We start from the raw sequence: 20643 nt of genomic DNA on the forward strand, positions 1-20643 counted from the left end.
ATAACACATGAACCCAAGAAAAGGAGGATCGACTGGTTGACCTTTGGCAGAGACGTAATCCTCGGTTTATCGTTCCAACTTTATTCAGTTTTGTTTTAACTGAGTTTCACATAAACTCACAGCAGCATTATGTTGTGCTTTAACTATTGAGAGCTTGTAGATCTGCTATTTTTGAAGTCTTTGAATATTTTTGACCCGATTCTATAAATGTCTTCTAAATCCTAAGGTTTTTGAAAAACCTGTTTCTATGCCAGTGGTGCTCAAATACATATCTTTTTGGTGCCCTAAAATGATATGTATTTGGCCACGGACCCCCATCTCAAAATATCTAGTTCCAGGGACCCCCCAGAAGCAAAATTTGAGTTGCAAATGTTTGCTTATAAAAATGCATATATTCAAATATTTTGCAGAAATCTGTGAACAGCTGCAAACCGCTCCATTCCCATTGAAAAGCATTGCGGTGTGGCTCTGCCCTTACAAGTAAAAAAAGTCTGGAATTTAAAATGTACTTAAAGTACAAAAGTATTGGTATCAAAATGTACTTAAAGTACTAAAAGTAGAAAGTTATCATCATGCAGCATGTCCCATTTCACAAGTTTTCAAATGCATAAAATGGCACTAGAGGTGACATACGTGTTCATAACATTCAGCCACTAGATGTCGCACTGCACAAATGGATGGCCAGTTTGAACAAGGGCCAGTGTTGCCATGTCCGCTTGTTATAAGCGACCTTGCTTGTATACAAAGTGGCAGGCTAGTTGCTGTTTTTTGGGCTTGTCTGTAAAGTAAAGTGCTTGCTTATTTTAGTCTTGCTTCCAAATGTTTTAATTGATATTTTTAAACCAATGCTTCTCAAATAGTTTCATAAATGTTTTGTGCCAGCCAGGGAGCATTTGTGTTATTACAATGTAAAAAAAAACGTGTTTTGAAATACTAGCAATGTGACGCGAGCTTGTATATCTGCTATTTTCAAATAGTCGCACATAAATATTAGATGCTTCTTTTGGGCTTGTTTTCCTAGAAACTATGATGGTTGCTTTAGTTCTCTCGCATACACCCTAAAGCCTAAACCATTTAGAACTGCATCCGTGTCACTCTAGATTTGAACCATTATTTTGTTATTATTTTGTGCTATTGAAAAATAGCAGAAGGGGGAAAAAAAAGAAGAGCTTTGTCCCTGGAACAACATTATTTCGAGATGGGGGCGATCCGCGGCCAAATACATGTAATTCTGGGGGTCTCCACATAATCTGGCAACCCTGCGACAGGGACCCGGAAGTAGTATCTTGTAGTTTTTTCGTGTTGTTGTTTGTGTGGGAGGAAGAGGCGGAGCTCTGGGTCAAAATGAGGGAGAACAAGAACATGTCGGAGTGTCCTCCGTCTCAGGCGGGGAAAGAAAGCAACATGCAGCCCAGCGCCAAGAAGCAGAAGCTGAGCAGCGACGAGAACAGCAACCCGGACCTGTCCGGAGACGAGAACGTAAGAGAGGCTTCTATATTTAATTAAAAACTAGCTTTCATTCATTTCAAACCTCCCCGCCCGGACCCAGGAGGAGCGCGGTCTGGTCGGCGACCTGGCCTTTTCCAACGGGTCTGAGGTCTAGATGCATTTTTTTACCTTCTTCTGGAAGCAAAACTTTGAGTTAAAAAATGTTGAAAATGTCTGAAAATATTTTGTTCTGCGGACCCCCAGATTCGGGGGGTCCCCAGAATATTTTCAGATGGGGAGGTCCGTGGCCAAATGGCAAATACATATCATTTTTGGGGTCCTTGTACATGTCAAAATACATATGATTTTGGGGGTCCTGACTCCTCCTTGACTTCTTGACCACTGATAGGCTGTAAATGTCTTCTAAATCTTAACAGTTTTCTGAAATAAAAATAAAAAAATAAATAAAAATGTTATCAGTGGTTCTCTTTGTCACAGTCATATCAAGGACCCTCAAAATTATAATTATGTATTTGGCCATGGACCCCCCATCTATACATATTTTGTTCCAGGGACCCCCAGAAGCAAAGATTTGAGTTAAAAACGTTCACTCTAAATTTGCGTCTATTCTGCATCTAGCTTAAGGCCTCAGACCCGTTGGCAAACGCCGGGTCGTGCGCGGTCTGTGTCGCTCGCTGCTGGCCAAACGGAACAGATCTACAAGCCGATGCGCGCAGGCCTTGTGACGCGTCGGTAGCTTGTAGATCTGTCCTTACCATAGCTAGCTAGACCGTTGGTCCTTTGGTTCTTTGTAGCAACCGGGCTAGCAATGGGGTTGCTAATCGTTAACTGTAACATTGCTGCTAGCTGCTGTTAGCAGCACTTACAGTACAACAAAAACCCTAGTAAAATAATGTGTGTCTTGCCTTTTTAATGGTTACGCACAAACAGAACCCAGTGGTTTTCAAACTGTTTCATGTCAAGGACCCCCAAATTGACTCTTATTAGCCCGCGGACCCCATTTGAAAAGATATGCCAGGGACACCCCATTAGAGAAGATTTTTTACCGGTCTAGCAGTGATTCTCAACCATTTTAATTTCAAGGATCCCCAGGCCCAGTTTGACATGCATTAGGCTACGGACCCCCTTTTAATGGCATTTCTATAGCTGAGACCCCAATTTACATGGTAAAATCAATGTTCTTTTAATTCTGAGAGTGTACAAATGGACCATTTGGTTCCTTTTGTTACAGACCCATAAGGGTCCATTTGGATCCAAGCCCGTATCAGAGTGTACGGTGGAGAGCTATCCACCGGTGGAAAGCTTTCCACCTCAAGTCAGAAAATAAGTGCAGGACATCATAGTACGCCACGGTGGAGTCCTATTCACCGTGACTGACTAGTCTAGATTGACCAATCGGTGAACGAGGTGTAGAGCCTGTCTGTCTGATAGTAAAAACAGAGAGATGTGTTGGGACTCGCGGTGGAAAGCTCTCCACCGCGAGGAATGATGTAACGTTGTAGTTTCATGACTCAAAAAGACTCGAAAAGACTACACCGCGGTGTAAAGCCTTCCACCGCCCAGGCGACTATGATGCCGGCTCACCTAGTTACCCCCTGGAACTCCCTCAAGGACCCCTGGGGGTCCCAAGAACCACTGATCTAGTCAATAACGAGGACTTGTCTCTCAAAAGATGCTGACACTACTTGTTGTGGGAGCTAAAGAAATGGCCATGCTATGTTATTGTCCTTTCTTTGTGTGTTGTTGGTGATGATCATATCCCATTCCTAAATGTGGTCTTATAATGTGGCTCTTATTTTGGAATCTCCATAAAAAGAATGTCATGAGAAGGACTTTGTGAACGTGGCGTCATCTGCCAGTCTTGGTGCTTCTCAACTGATGGCACAACACGTTTTAACTGGCACCCGAGAGAGACTTGGAGTAGAACCGCTGCTCCTACACTTGGAAAGGAGTCAGCTTAGGTGGTTTGGGCATCTAGTACGGATGCCCCCCGAGCATCTTCCAAGGAAGGTCCTCCTCGATGCGCGTCCCACTGGGAGGAGACCCCGTGGCAGACCAAAGACCAGATGGAGGGATTATATCTTCAAACTGGCTTGGGAACGCCTCGGTATACTCCCTGAGGGAGTGGAGGAAGTTGCTCAGGATAAGGAAATCTGGAGGTCTCAGTTGGAACTGCTACCCCCGCGACCCGATTCCGGATAAGCGGTTGAAGATAGATGGATGGATGGATGGATGGATGGTACCCAAATGTGGAACCTAGGCTAGAAGTAGGCTCTGATATGGGCTGGTCACACAATTACACTATTTAAAGCAGGGTTTCTCTTTCTAAATCTTTTATCCCACGATTTTGTAACCCATTTTTCACCGGCCAGTGCCAATTGCCTAAGCTGTAATCCTTTTTCATAGGTATCTTCGTAGACTTGTTTGACAGCACTGTCATCAGTGCATGTTGGATTCACGCTAATGTGTATTTTCAGACATTCAACCACTTAAACTCTCAAATGTAAACGTAACCTTTCACCCTGTGTTTGGTCTACTTTTTCTTTTCTTTTTCCCCATCTACATTGAACCTCTGTCGATAAATATTTTTTTTGGCTAAATTTCGCCTCATAATAGGGATGCTAGGTGGATATTGTAGTTAGGGGTGGGGGATATGGAAAAATACAATATCACGATATTTTCCCAAGCTATATCACGATACATGATTTTATCACGATTCTTTTTTCAAGTTGGTTTTTATGGATATTTTTCAAGTTACTTGACAAAAACTAGACTCTCTGTGTTCCTTTTGGGAGGCCTAAATTGAACTTTACAAGTGTGTAACTCTGACAGTATACAAATGAAACCAAATGGACCCTTACGGGTCCATTTGGTTTCATTTGTATACTGTCAGAGTTAAGTGGAGACCTTGACATTTTACATTTTGAGAACTACTGATTTAGACCAAAATGCAGGTTTAAATTGAATTCGGCAATGAATCTCTGTATTAAAGATTAAACAGGATCTTTTACAAGGCTCCCTCAATTGTATCACGATATATACGATACCTCTGAAAAGGCATATCGTGGAGACATTGTATCGTCTCAACGATAATTATCACCATATCGCCCACCCCTAATTGTAGTACTCAGGGCCGTAGAGTTACTACAGCGGTCCCGGAACCCCTGTTGAAGACCCCTGGATTTTAGAATAATGGCAGCCTATGTATTGTATTGTACCAGTACGTACAGTTACATTGTACGTGGACATTGTACGGTACAATGCAACATTTGAAGTTTTCAGTAATCGATTAAGAAAACAAGTTGATCTCCACATTATGTTCACACTGTAAGTCATTGTCATATCCACTTCAGGGCTTGACATTAAGGCTTGTCCTGTTGTCTGAGACAAATAATAAATCCAGTTCCGGACAAGTTCATTAAAAACGTACTTGTCCATTGGAAAGGTAGCTCTTGGTTTCACTTTTTCTGTGGCGCTCCTGGCAGCTTTGTGCTGTATGCAGACTATGGCCTGCCCATACTATGGAGTGGAGGGAGCAAGGGGGGTCGTTACAGTCCTTTTGTTATTCATTCTATATTTCAATGTCTCACTCCTATGCATGCATTTAAGAAATGAATGACTGTGAAATGTCTAATCTTTATCCGGACAAGTGACTTTTGTGCCTGGACAAGTGAATGTGAAATGTACTTAGCTTTGCCTTTTGATCTGCTTCATCTGTGCAGGACGATGCCATCAGCGTGGAGAGTGGGACGAACGTGGAGCGCCCGGACACCCCCACCAACACGGCCAATGCGCCGGGCAGGAAGAGCTGGGGCAAGGGCAAGTGGAAGTCCAAGAAGTGCAGATACTCTTTTAAGTGTGTCAACAGCCTGCGGGTGAGTGGAGGCACTTTTGTCACATCTCTGTATTCACCAGTAAGAGACCACACCTCTACTTGAGTTTACCAATTTATTGAAACATAATGAGATGATTTCGGAATGGGATGAGGAACCCCACCCCAACACTCGGGGTGGGGGGTGTAGTCTCAAGCTGACGGCCATCCTTGCTCTACTCGGGGTCGGGGAGCTGCTAATGAGTAGGGATGGGATGATATGAAACATTCATGTCACGATAATTGTGACGAAAAAACGCAATAATCAAAATATCCCCAACATCCATTATCCTGGGGTGGAACATTTGCCCAAAAAAATAACAGATCTACAAGCTCACAATGTGTCACAATGTATGCTTTACCAATTGTAGAGAGTTTAAGTGGATCCCAGTGCATGACAGAGGACGAGTTCGTGATAAATTAAATCTCCACGATACAATTATCGTAAGTGTTTTTTTTTTTTTTATCACGATAGTAGCCCTTGCCTACTAATGAGTGAGGGAAGGTGTGGTCTCCCATGGGGAGTGATTGAGAGTGGCTGTGATAAACAGAGGGTGTTCTCTATACGTTTAACACAGCTACATTTGTTGAGCCTGGTGGAAATGTCACAGCTACAGGATTCGTTCATACTGTACTAAATAAAATGCACCTCAGATCCTGTGGTGGGACTAAAACATTGCAGATGACTAAAATATTACTAAAACTAAATCAAATGTGCTGTCAAAAGTTAACACTGGTACTAATTTACGGTCTTGCGTTGACTTCTTCAGGAGGATCATGGCCAGCCGCTGTTTGGTGTCCAGTTTAACTGGCACAGCAAAGAGGGAGACCCCCTCGTGTTCGCCACCGTCGGCAGCAACAGGGTGAGTAATGATGAAAGACATGGAGAAGGATTCCTTTTAACACCTGACATGGAGAACTCTGCACAAAGGCCAATGGGTTTTAACGGGACGTAATGACCAGAAAAGTGGAAGGAAATTGTTTTGTAAACAGTTAAACCTGTTTTCCAAAAACACTTGTAGATCGGCCATTTTCACTACTTTCGTGTGACACTCGTGTATGATGACGTAGGACTTTAATTTACGAAAAACATACACATCTGAAACATGGAGACTTTCTAAACGGGTGCTTTTCTGGATTGAAAGGTATAACAACATAATGTAGGCTATCCAGGTCTAAAATGGGTTAAGAAAAAGTGTTAAGCATTAGCGTCTTGTTAATCCATACCGTGGTCCTCCCTCTAAAATATGTGTGGGAGAGCTGGGGAGCTCTTCTTTTTCACAAATAGTATCAACTTACTCTACAGCTGTTGTAACCTCTTTTTTCCATGACCTGCTATGGGGCTGTTAAGTATGACATCATTTTGTAGGCAGAGGAGAATTTCTGCCCCCAGTTTCCATTAATCTTTTTACTATTTTTACTATTTACACATTTTTCTTCTCTTTGTTGTTGAAAGGAAAGTGTTAGAATTATACTTTAGTCGTTATTCTTTAGTCATTGTTTTTTGAAATAGCGAGGGACAGAAAATGCTCTGGGGGCAGATTCTCCTCTGCCTACAAAATGATGTCACGGCTTAAAAGCCCCATTGTCTCTCTTCGACCAGGTAACGCTATACGAATGCCACTCTCAAGGGGAGGTCAAACTCCTGCAGTCCTACGTGGATGCTGATGTATCCTTTTCCCTTAAATGTAGTGCATTTCATTTTCTCCTTGACTTTTAACTTGTACTTGTATATCCTAATCAGTTGTGCTGTGTGCTGTAGACTGAAAAGGAAACTATACAGTCAGCTTTAAAAGAGTAAATGGTGTAATAAGTGTTGCACTGGAGAAGTTAGACATAACGTATGTTCCTGCTCAGTGCAGGGATGGACGACACAGGCTCGTTTTCGCACTGGCTATATCTCCTTGACCACAGCCGCATATTAGGCCGACGAGAACTTCTACACGTGTGCCTGGACCTTTGACTCCAACACCAGTCATCCTCTGCTGGCGGTGGCCGGCTCCCGTGGAATCATCAGGGTGATCAACCACATCACCATGCAATGCATCAAGGTACTCTCCGCCGGATAGGCTCTATGCACAGCAGCCATATTAGAAAGAAATGGGGCCTCATCCTTAGTTCCCCCACAGGTCCTACCATTTTATACTAATTAAGGCTCTGTTCCGTTTAGCATAGCACAGTGGTTATAAATAGACCTGTAAGGGTTCATTTACTCAGTTAAGGCCCATTCCCACTGGGCCAGATAACAGATAAAAAAAAAGGAAATATCTGTGGCAGATATTTTTTTATCTGTATCTACCATCCACTTTGAATGGAAAAATATCTGGAGAAAGAGATTTTTTTTTTACCTGTTATCTGGCCCAGTGGGAATGGGCCTTTACACATCTGTAAGGGGCTATTTGGACCACATTTTAGCCCCTTTTCCACTGACATGGCCCAACACCACACCACTCCACACCGCCCACTTGTGCCAGGTTTTCCACTACAAGGACCTGGGTAGAGTGGTGTGAAAGCGGTACTAAATGGGGTATTAAAAAGTAGGGATGTGAAAAAAAAACGACGCGTCGATCGACTCATGCTCACCGCGACTCAAAAAGTACGAGTCGAAAAATCGAAAAATATATATATATTTTTTATTTTTCTAAAGTTTTTCCCCAAAAAATGACTGTTTTAATCTTTGTTCAAAAATGTTATAAGCGTTAATGTTTTCCAAATGTGAGAGGACCGGGTGTGTGTGTGTGTGTGTGTGTGTGTGTGTGTGTGTGTGTCGGAGACTGTTGTCGTGTTGTGCATGCATGCGGTGCTAGTCAGGTCCGCGGACTACAGGTTGAGAAACACTGCTGGACCGGGATGATGCGCTGACTTGCCTGACTGTATCAACTCTATGGACTGGATGCGTTTTGTTTACCTCCTGCCTCTGCATGCATGCTTGACACGAAAGCTCGCTTGTTAATGGCAGCGTCGCCGTTGTGTGCGATGATCACAAACCACACTACTCGTCGTTAAGGTTAATGTGTCACACCCGTGGGGATATATGAGAGCGAGTGGTCAGCGCTCCCGCATGTCCCATATGGACTTTGTCACTCCGCTTCTAGTCTCTAGAGAACAGACTCCATGCTATGATGCTAACGCAAAGAAAAGCAATTATTTATTATAATTATTATTAGGGCTTTGATGCAAGTTCTGATGGGTGCAGCTGCAAAAGTTGTGTTGCTTAAAGTAATGGGCCGTTGTGCTCTCCTCTCAGCTGCTGCTTACCGGGGGAAAAAAGTGAGAAAAGTCGATCGACGCGTCGATTTTCGGCCACAACGCGTCGATTCGCAAATAATGCGTCGATTAACATCCCTATTAAAAAGTATCCAAACTAGAGTAGGTCTGTGCTAGGCCAAACAGGGCCAAACACTTCATAATGACTGATCACTCACTGTCTTTTCATTTAGACCACCAGGATATAGTTGTAATACATGATAATAGATTGTTATAATCACTTATAATATATTATAGTGTATTATAATTATCATAGTAATACAGTAATACTTTAGTGTATTATAATTAGGATAGTTGTAATTTAGATTGTATTATAATCACAGTTAAAAGGGTCAATTTGTATCTTACCGATAGGGGTACTTTTGTGTAATGGAAAATGTAGATATTTTTATGTGGTGCGGTGTAGTGTGGTGCTAAAGCTGCAATGGAAAAGGGGCTTTTGAGACCCACTGGTGTAGCGAGTGGTGTAGGAGTGTTTTCATGTGAGCCAACATTGACCAGAATGGATCAGAGCCTTAATTAGTATACACGTACTGTGAGTGTTAAGACCTGCCACGGAAGTAAGGAAGAGGTCCAATATATGGACATGTCTATAAGTCGTATTCACGTGTCTTGTTTGGTGCAGCATTATGTGGGTCACGGGAATGCCATCAACGAGCTCAAGTTTCATCCCAGGGATCCAAACCTTCTCCTGTCTGTCAGTAAAGGTAGGTTACCTGTCGCCACATCTAAAAAAATAATGTATAAATATTGCACTCGGTTGAGTGCATACCTCCTCCAAAATTGCAACTGCCAACATATTCCATTTCCACCTTTAGAGTAATTTTTTGTGATCTTGTCTTTTGGCCTTTTCGACCCAAAAGTTGATCCATCTCTTCAGGGCAGCCTGCTGATCATTCCCACCAAATTTCCAAGTACCTCCACTGGAGGCATTTTGGGTTAAAGGGATATTTCACTTTCAAAAGACGTTGGGTAATTTAATCAGGCTTTTAGGAGCACCCCGGACAGTTTTTAAGTTGCTCGATTCAGTATTTAGATATTTGATATTCATTTTATACACACCCAGAGGCGCCAAGTTTTGTCCACGCCAGCGAGGGGCTGAAGCCATATCGAGCGCGCTACTCCCCGCCCGTTTGCATACATGCAATTGATGCAAATAGGCTATAGGAGCGCTCCGCGGGGTGCTGAAACCCTGCGGCACCCACAGACTTGGCGCCTATGTACACGCCCATTCTAGTTTTCACTAACTTTTCCTCAAGGGTCTGAGTTTTAAGGCATTTGCTACCGACAGTCGATCTGTAAACCATCTCATGATAGTTTCTGCTGTGTTTTTGTTTGGTATCATGTTTTTCACTCTCACCCATGTGGATATGATTAACTCATATGCTGCCAATCCCGAAAATCCCGGAAAAATCCCTTTGTAACTCCCTGCCATGCCCGTAGATCCCGGAAATTAAAAACAAAAACAAAAAAATCAAAAAATGTAGTAGGCATGATAGCAATCGCGAAATCGCATGTTTAACCCCCATAGCAACCCCATCTTTCAAGCATGGCAGCCATCTTTGTTTACATTTTAGGAAAACATAATGGCTGTTATCTCATGAATGCCTGAACGGATTTCCATTCGGATTTTTTTGTTTGAAAGCTGTGAGCAATGTGGACACACGTGGTGCATGATCTAGGCATGGGTGTGCATGATCCGTGCACTATGAATTACATGGAAGTCTATGGAGACGAATGGCATCTGAGAGTACGAAGGTATTGTTAAATGGCAGCAGTTGAGTTTTAATATACGTGTCTCTCTATTTCATACTCTCTTTTTTTCTTTTCTCAGATCACGCCCTTCGTCTGTGGAACATCCATACAGACACACTGGTGGCTATATTTGGAGGGGTCGAGGGGCATCGAGATGAGGTGTTGAGTGCCGTGAGTGTTTATTTCTATTTATTTTATTTATGGCACAATACTACATGTCATCAAAGTACAAAACACTATATGTACAAAGGAGAAAAAGGACAATGGCAGCAGAGAATGACATCCTTTCTATTGGAGAATCCGTTCACCTCCCTTGTGGTCTCCTGATAGGTGGTTTTCCAGGCCTGTGTTGAAAGAAGCCAGTGATGCAGTTTTCTTTTAAGGAATGGTATCGGAATTCCAGATTTTGGTGGCAGTAGTAGAATTTTCCTATGTTTGTTCTTTGGGGAAACTGAATTATTAAATGGAGAAGACGACACCAGTGTGAAGTGAATGGTGCTCACTTCACAATGATGTTAATTGCACTAGAAAATACTGTTCCTGAAGAAACGGTGTGGGTTCGAGCAGCACGCTAAGTACAGTATGATGATGATGATGATGTATAGACCCACATGATGTCACAGGGGGCATATTGTCCAAGCGGAAAAGGGGCGTACGGATAGGTACATACACACACATTCACGACTTGGAGCTGCTAGCACCACTCAAAAATACTAAATTAACAGAATTCTGCAGCCCATTTTAATCTTGCCTCGAAAGAGAAACTGTATTACCCTGTCTCCCATTGCCATTGCTACTTAATAAGACGTCTTGTGGGCTGACAGGACTTTGACCTGCTGGGTGACAAGATCATGTCCTGTGGAATGGACCACTCTCTGAAACTGTGGAGGATCAACTCCGAGAGGATGCAGAGAGCCATCCGAGGCTCATACGAGTACAACCCTTCCAAGACCAACAGGTATTGCAATGACTCCATATTGTAACTCTTTCTTTTTTGGTGTAAATTAAAGCCGCCTTATACTACAACGTCACACAAAAAACATAAAAAGTGGTGGATTGCTGGTGTTTTGAGCTGTCGATGTGCTACTTTTGCTTCTGTAGAATCTGCCTCGGGTCTTAAAGGGTCCAAACTAAGGCCTTGCGTAGGTGCTACTTTTACGAAAACGTCATCGTACAACACAAGTATAACTTGGGGCAGTCATTTATGGAGGGGGGAAAAAACATTAAAAGGCGTATAGCGACAATATGCCAAAGAAAAAGTGGTTGGCAGTGAATTAATTGAGGAACGTTGACGTTTGTGTGTGTCGTTTGTGTGTGTCCCAGGCCTTTCGTCTCCCAGAAGATCCACTTCCCAGACTTCTCGACGCGCGACATCCACAGGAACTATGTGGACTGTGTGCGGTGGTTGGGCGACCTCATCCTGTCCAAGGTAGGCCTGTCACCATTATAACATCTAAAGGGATATTTCACTTTCTAACATGTTTGGGGTCATTTTAACATCTACTTCGGCTTTTATGAACAAATCCGGACACATTTAAAGTTGCTTGATTCAGTATTTAGTTATTTGATATAATTTTTACTGTATGTAAACCCTTATGGCTTCAATGGGATTATCTTATTCCCAGTAATCAGTATTGGTGTGCATGAAAACACACACAATGTTATGCTAAAATGCTGCCTGCAAAGCACCAGGATAACTTAAGTTATTTAGGGGCGGCATAGCTCAGGGGTAGAGAAACTGGTATTAGAGCACGAAGGGTATAAATCCCGAAGGGTTCCCAGTTCGAATCCGGGCTCCCCCTGAGTTAATGTCGAAGGGTCCTTGGGCAAGACTCTGAACCCCTAATTGCCTCCGGTGAGTAGGTTGGTGCCTTGCATGGCTTCCTCCGCCACTGGTGTATGAATGTGTGTGTGAATGGGTGAATGTAATGCACAATCTATGTAAAGCGCTTTGGATTAAAAGCGCTATATAAATGCACCATTTACCATTTACCATTTATTTAATTTTTTTCACATAATACAAATTAAGCATTGAACAAAAAGTAACATAATAGAAAGATCTTCTTAAAACATCCTTCTTAAAAGGTTCTCTCAAAATAAAATGCATTGTATCATAAACTCATACACAGTAAAAGTTTAAGTTGTAGTCCATAACTACAACTGAGGATGTTGAGTTGACTATGCAATACCTCTTGCCAGCCAGTAGGTGTCCTACTTGACCACAGGATCTACATTTCTAGAATTAGGCCGGGGGCCAATTCTGAAATTGGCACAAATTGGTACCACCCAAGGTGACCGTATGTTTTTTACATTTTCGTCTTAGTACATGTCTCTAGTTTACATTTTGGTATGATAACTCTTCCAATCGCCCAGCTTATTGACAGTTATCACTCCCTAAACAAACCAATATCCATATGAAACAGTGATGAGTATATACTGTATAGTGTGGTACGATGTGTACTTCCGTAGGATTGTTGTGCTAATTTTTTATTTTTTTTGCAGATCCTGGTTCTAGAGAGTCCAAACTATGAGAAAATGATGGGTGCCAACTTTTCCGGACCCCCAGCCCCTATCTGGGGGTCATCTAGTTTGGGGCCTCCCAGAACAGTACGCCAGCCAGTTAATGTCCAATTTTCTTAATATTAGGGTTGTTTTGTAGGTTTTAAAACATTCTGAGTTCATTTATTACAATTTTGAAGCAGCCAGAATAACCTTTCTGACATTTGGTTGGGGTCTTTCCTCACCTGGGACCCCCCAGACGCCGGATCCCTGTGCCTATCTCAGTACTCGCTCTGCTCCTGCTCCAGAACAATGTCATATTAGATCATAATTGAATAAATGTTTTTGTTGCTGGACTCTGAAAACAAAAATGAGTAGTAGCAAATACCAGGGGTCTTCCACAGGGGCTTCGGGACCCCTAGGGGGTCCTCAGAGTTACTACATAGTGTACTTCTAATGTTTTTTTTGCGTAACTTTATTTTTTTACTGCTTTGGCTTTTATAGGGACCAAACTGTCAGAAAATGATGGGTGTCAGATTTTCCCAACCCCTGTCCCTTTTCTGGGGGGTCATCTATTTTAGGACACTGTAGAACAGTATGCCAGCCAGTTAATGTCCAATTTTCATAATATTAGAGTTGTTTTGAAGGTTTTAAAACATTCATATATTGCACTTTTGAAGCAGCCAGAATAAGCTTTCTGACTTTTGGTGGGGGTCTTTCCTCACCTGGGACCCCCCGAATGACTCCTGAGCCTATCTCAGTACTCATTACAGTCCTTGCTCTGCTCCTGCTCCAGAACAGTGTCAAATTAGATCATAACTGAAGCATAAAAGCTTTTGTAGCTGGGCTCTGACAACAAAAATGAGTAGCTAATACCAGGGGTCTTCCACAGGGGGTAAATCTCTGGTCACCCCAACCTCCCAGTCAGCCAAGACATCTGACTGGAAAATACCCTCCACTCTCTGAATTCCATCCATGTTCTTCAATTGGTGGAAGCTCAGGGCAATTTGTCAAGTATCATTTATACTGCATTGTGATGTAGCTGGCATGGAGGATATGTGGTAGCAGTGCAGCTCCAAGTTCTTTGACTGAAATCCCATCCCATTACCCTGCATTATCACAGATGCGGGGTTGTTGGACCAAAGTGCTCCAATTACTCCAATGTTGATGGAAATAAGTAAGCCTTGCCCAGCCCTGAGGCTCATAGGGCAGGAGTCTATGTCCTGTTTCAGTGAGGCAGCTTGATGTACAAGTACCCCTGGACAGTGGACATAATAATAGTTTGTCACAGGGACATACTAATCCAGCCTTTGATGCTGAGGTCATACATTCAAGATGTATGACAAGATGACTGTGTGTGTGTGTGTGTGTGTGTGTGTGTGTGTGTGTGTGTGTGTGTGTGTGTGTGTGTGTGTGTGTGTGTGTGTGTGTGTGTGTGTGTGTAAATTGCATGTTGGTTGTTTTGCATGCCCGCTCTGACATCACACTCTGGCTTCACTGTGATGGCACACTAACAGAATCCCTTTTATGACCATATATGGAGTTCCTTGATGTCTTCAAGATTAAGCCCATATCTAACAGGACTTCATATGGGAATGCCCATATATGGAGGCCACATCGGCCACATGCCACACTAACAGAATCTATATATGGCCAAGACAGATGGCCAAGACAGCCTATATCTGTGTGATTGGTTCTATAGACAGGGATCTCCATGAAGGGTATTGATGTCAGTTGTCATAACAAATAACTGAGTAAGCATGTTTGGGCTCTCACAGCACATCTCAATATACTGTACATCTGTACACCGATATACATCACTGGTCAGATGGCAAAGAATTGGCACCCTGAGGCATCTTACTAGTAAATAATACTGAGAATACTAATAAACCATCAAGTACACTACATAAACCCAGGATGCATAAAACTAACTGGTTGCAAGAATAGGGCCAAAACTGGAATAGCCATTTGGCTGGCCCCCTGTAGTAACTCTGAGGACACCTGGGGGTCCCAGACCCCCTGTGGAAGACTCCTGGTATTAGCTACTCATTTTTGTTGTCAGAGCCCAGCTACAAAAGCTTTTATGCTTCAGTTATGATCTAATTTGACACTGTTCTGGAGCAGGAGCAGAGCAAGAACTGTAATGAGTACTGAGATAGGCTCAGGAGTCGTTCCGGGGGTCCCAGGTGAGGAAAGACCCCCACCAAAAGTCAGAAAGCTTAATTCTGGCTGCTTCAAAAGTGCAATATATGAATGTTTTAAAACCTTGAAAACAACTCTAATATTATGAAAATTGGACATTAACTGGCTGGCATACTGTTCTACAGTGTCCTAAAATAGATGACCCCCCAGAAAAGGGACAGGGGTTGGGAAAATCTGACACCCATCATTTTCTGACAGTTTGGTCCCTATAAAAGCCAAAGCAGTAAAAAAATAAAGTTACGCAAAAAAAACATTAGAAGTACACTATGTAGTAACTCTGAGGACCCCCTAGGGGTCCCGAAGCCCCTGTGGAAGACCCCTGGTATTTGCTACTACTCATTTTTGTTTTCAGAGTCCAGCAACAAAAACATTTATTCAATTATGATCTAATATGACATTGTTCTGGAGCAGGAGCAGAGCGAGTACTGAGATAGGCACAGGGGTCCGGCGTCTGGGGGGTCCCAGGTGAGGAAAGACCCCAACCAAATGTCAGAAAGGTTATTCTGGCTGCTTCAAAATTGTAATAAATGAACTCAGAATGTTTTAAAACCTAGAAAACAACCCTAATATTAAGAAAATTGGATATTAACTGGCTGGCGTACTGTTCTGGGAGGCCCCAAACTAGATGACCCCCAGATAGGGGGTGGGGGTCCGGAAAAGTTGTCACCCATCATTTTCTCATAGTTTGGACTCTCTAGAACCAGGATCTGCAAAAAAAATAAAAAATTAGCACAAAAATCCTACGGAAGTACACATCGTACCACACTATACAGTATATACTCATCACTGTTTCATATGGATATTGGTTTGTTTAGGGAGTGATAACTGTCAATAAGCTGGGCGATTGGAAGAGTTATCATACCAAAATGTAAACTAGAGACATGTACGAAGACGAAAATGTAAAAAACGTACGGTCACCTTGGGTGGTACCAATTTGTGCCAATTTCAGAATTGGCCCCCGGCCTAAATAGAATGGCAGCTAAACCAATGACAACCGCCACACACTTACGTGAAAATGTCATTTTATTCGCAAAAACAAAGTTATGGATTGTGTCTTTCAACTCAAATGGAGCCAATTAAGTTCCATTTTGACTCTGTCTGGGGTAGCCTAAATGAACAATCTCCTCAAACACTTCCTTTTCATGCCGCTTACAGTCATGTGAAAATGCCATCGTGTGCTGGAAGCCTGGGAAGATGGAGGATGACATCGATCGCATCAAACCAAACGAGTCCAATGTCACCATCCTGGGACGCTTCGACTACAGCCAGTGTGACATCTGGTACATGCGCTTTTCCATGGACTTCTGGCAAAAGGTAAAAGTTCATTCATGGAGGCTTTTCTCTCTGTATTCCCCTAGACTAGAGATTGAGTGAGTGATTATGATCTGGGCATTCGTTTTCAGGCAGCCTGCACACATGGTTGGACAGGAGGGCAACAGCAATGATCACTCATCAGATACCCATATAGCCTTATTTATTCACAAAAATAACAAGGAAATAGCATGGTGGTAACCTCATACCTCCCAGTTACTTTTCAGGAGTGAAATTCAAAAATCGTGAAAGTAGCTGATAGGCAAGCTCAAAGCTATTTAGCTTGTGGATTTACCATTTTTTATACTTTTGTGTGACACTGTAATATGCCCAAGTAGGGGTATAATTGACAGAAAATCACAAAAAGTTAGAACAGCAACCATTTATCAGATACCCATACAGTAGCCTTATACCCATATCAAAAACATATATATATATTGACGGTCTCGCTGGGACCCCTTGACAGTGTGGAGGGAGGATTGGCTCAGAACACAGGTGTGTTGCCAAGGAGGTGGTTGGTACACAGCCATTCTGTGAACTGTCCAAGGTTACAGTTTGTTTTCCACTCTGGTTTGGTACCTTTGTGCCTGGATGCAATCCGGTCTTACACACTTGTAGGTTGTGTCATTTTCGGAGTGAGACACATACTAGTCAAATCAAGTGTGAATCAGGCTTGCAAGGTATCACATTGGATGCCAATATTAACTCATTAAAAGCCAACCCCGCGATGTCGCGGGAAAAGTAATAGAGTATCTATAGTGCCATCCACGCGATGTCGCGGGAAAAGTAATATATTACTGTAACGGCGAGTAAAAATACCTAGTACAATGGCCGACGCTCCGGAGACGAAATCCGCGCTGATTTGTCATCATCACGGCTCCACGAGCACACAATAGTCATCCCATAACATTGAGGTGGACGGCCGATCTCATCTTTAATGTCCATTATCTCAAAACTACACTTTAGAAGCTAGGATGGAGGCAGATGCTCGCTTATTTTACACAGTTATAAAAGCTCCCGGTCGGCCATTACACAACTCCACGTGGACACGCATCGGTTCCGGCGCACGATCCGATGACGTCAGACCGGAAGTACTTCCGGTCTAGACTTCTGGCCTTCAAAATAAGACAGCGGCCGTTAATGGGGCCGGGAGGGGGCACTCTGGACCCCCTAATCCGTTAATGTCCTGGGCTCAGAATGATTAAATCCATTAAACTTAGCGGCACGCGTGCGTGTCTGATGTGCACGGGAGCGGTACCGTGTTTGACGGGCGCACAAACAGCACCTGTTTGAACCCTTTACCTGGTAACCAGGTAAGACGTGATAATGTCATTATCACCTGTTCTCCTTTATCACTCCCCTCACCCATGGCAAGTAAAGGCAGGGTATGTGATTGACAGATGTACAAGCCCACACAGCACGTCACTGGACCTGCGTACCTGTACATCTGCTACTTTATTTTTAACCTTTTAGGAAAAACTCGCAACTCCCTGCAATGACCAATGCAACAATTTACTATTTAGGCATTTAGCAGACACTATTAATCCAGAGCGATTTACATTAGCAAGGTAACTCAATACATCAACATCATCAATACATCAAATGCCTAGAAATAGTAACACCTCAGCTGGGTTCATTAACTCCTTGCAACTACCATTGCAGATACTGGTTGCAAGTAGTTGCATTGGTGTGGACTGGCCTTTGTAAATGGATTCATGTTGTGTATGGTTTATGTTTATGTATGGTTGACTGACTGTCCATCAAACTGCCTTGCAGATGCTGGCTCTGGGCAACCAGGTGGGAAAGCTGTACGTGTGGGACCTAGAGGTTGAAGACCCCCACAAAGCCAAGTGAGTTTGCCTCCTCCTGGCGTGACTTGATGGCTGAAGCAAAGGCCACGCAGCAGCACAGATAAAACATTAACCACATAACCACAATAGTGTCCCTATTTTTATCTTGATTTGACAGGGAGAATATAAAAAAAACAATGTATCAAGTTGTAAAAACAAACTAAATACATTTTTCATTGAAAATGAGCTGTCCCTCTTCCGCTGGTATCCTGTTTTGTTGTTGTAATATTAACTCATTTGTAGCCGATCCCGCGAATACTCGTGAAATATTAAAAGGTATCTAGAGTGCCGATCCCGCGATGTCACAGGCTATTTACTGTATATACAGTAAAGCTGGCAATGGCTACGTACCGTCCGTTGAAAAGTGCTGGCACGGGTGGAATCGCCGATTCATCATCATCGCGCATCCACGTGTCGTGCACACAATAGTGATCCCATAACATGGAAGCCAACGGTCTTTCTCATCTTTAATGTCCATTTTCTCCAAAAAACACTTTTGATGCCAAGGATGGCATTGGATTCTCACTAAAATAGCAAAAGTATAAAGGGATCCATCTTCCACCCCTGTTTACATTTCGACCACAAGTACTTCCGGGTGAAACTCTGTCAAGTAGGAATTTGTTTAGTTAGCTCGCTAAAGTTCTCATAATATGAACGCTAGGGTTCAAGTGGTCAATCAAAGATTTGGAGGACCCCCTGTAGTAACTCTGGGGACCCCCTGTTGAAGACCCCTGTCCTAGCTGAAGTCATGTCCTAGCTGAAGTCAAAGCTGCAAATATACGCCTCACCCCCAGTTTATTGAACCCAACGTGCTCTGTCCCCTCTCCCCAGGTGCACCACCCTGACGCTCCCCAAGTGTACGTCGGCCATCCGGCAGACCAGCTTCAGCCGAGACAGCAGTATCCTGATCGCCGTGTGCGACGACGCCTCCATCTGGCGTTGGGACCGACAGCGTTGATGAGGTCTCGGATCCTGACGCGGGCGTATATCCGATGGCCTGACTGTCCACACACTCTGTGCTCGGTCCTTAAAACCCATTCAGAACGGGTACACATTATTGTGTATCATTATTTTATGCTTTAACTACTGAAAAATAGCCGATATACAAGCTCACAGCGCGGCACCGAGTGCCACGCTGCGAGCTTGTAGATCTGCTATTTTTGAAAGATCGTGAAAATTAGAATTTTGACCCGATTCTATAAGTGTCTTTTGAATCCTTCTAAGGTTTTTTGAAAAAACGATGTTTCTATGTCAGCAATCTGGCCAGCCATCGTCAAAGAAAAGGTCCTTTTCACTTGAACTGGAGCTCAGTTAGTCTGTTCTTGAGAGACTGCTATGTCAGTGGTTCTCAAACCTTTTCATGTGAAAGACCTCCAAAATTATATTTATTTGGCCACGGACCCCCATCTCAAAATATTTGGTTCCAGGGACCACCCAGAAGCAAAAGTTGACTTACAAACGTTTGCTTTGAAAATACATATATTTAAGGATTTGCACACATTTTCACAACTTTTTCAAAAATAGCAGATATACAAGCTCGCAGCGCGGCACTCTGGTTAAAGCATTCAATAATTTTAGGCCTGAATGGGTTAAGACGTGCAGATGTGCCGACATTTATTTTCCACGCTTCTTGCTCAGGTGGACGGTGATTTTCCTCAATCGCCAGTGCTCAAAAAAAAAAAAAAAGTGGACACGGCAAATGTGATCTTTCGTGTAAAATACACAAATGTTGTGTTTTTGTAAAAAACATTCCTGAATATCTTGATCGTACCACCCCTGGGTTGCTTTCTCACTGTATGTGTCACGACTATGTATGTCACGTTGAGATTTACTTTTACTCTGACGACACTTGCTTTCACTTTAAACCTTGCGTTTTTGGGGCCAAAATGGTCACTACTGCGGGGAAAAGCCAATCTTACCAGCTCTCAATGTCTCACGATAATATGGGTTGTTTTTGTCCGCCATGTTCAATTCATCCTTCAGATGTGCTGCAACTAACACGTTATTTCCGGAAAGGAATGATTTAACAATGTCTCTACATGAAGAATGTGCCTTTGTTAGTCAATTTTAACAGATGTCCCATTTGGAGGCTGTTTCTAAGCAGGCAACAACAAAAATCAGTTTTATACCGAAGGCCCTATTCAGTTTGCCCGTGCTATTCTAATTGTTCTCTTGTTGACATTGTTCTATAAATGTCATATGAAAACTATTATCGTGTTGGTTGACATGTTAAGGCAAAACATTGCAGGATGAAGAGATAAGAAATGGAAACCACTGCATTTTTACGAGGGCTTTATTCAAATCCAAATCGCATACAACTCTATTTGTGTTTCCTAATACAATGTCGGATAAAAAATTGAACAAAACCTTTCTAAAGGTTCCTAAAGTTGCATTTGCTTTTGCTAAATCACCTGTACGTCACTTAATTTGAATGGAAAT

The 20643-nt window shown here is 42.8% G+C and overlaps 1 protein-coding gene across 1 annotated transcript; it reads left to right on the plus strand.

The window, feature by feature from the left end:
* Positions 1-1344: 1344 nt before the first annotated feature.
* Positions 1345-20643, plus strand: eed (embryonic ectoderm development; the record flags this gene model as incomplete). Its single annotated transcript, XM_080720282.1, has 12 exons — positions 1345-1479; positions 5172-5324; positions 6091-6183; positions 6924-6989; positions 7246-7371; positions 9213-9294; positions 10422-10513; positions 11167-11300; positions 11666-11771; positions 16199-16357; positions 18131-18204; positions 19036-20643. The coding sequence occupies 12 exons, from the start codon at positions 1345-1347 to the stop codon at positions 19160-19162; spliced, it is 1347 nt and encodes a 448-aa protein (XP_080576408.1). The 3' UTR covers positions 19163-20643.

This window comes from Nannobrachium achirus (assembly GCF_963921795.1).
Source record: "Nannobrachium achirus genome assembly, chromosome: 24".
Lineage (NCBI taxonomy): Eukaryota > Metazoa > Chordata > Actinopteri > Myctophiformes > Myctophidae > Nannobrachium > Nannobrachium achirus.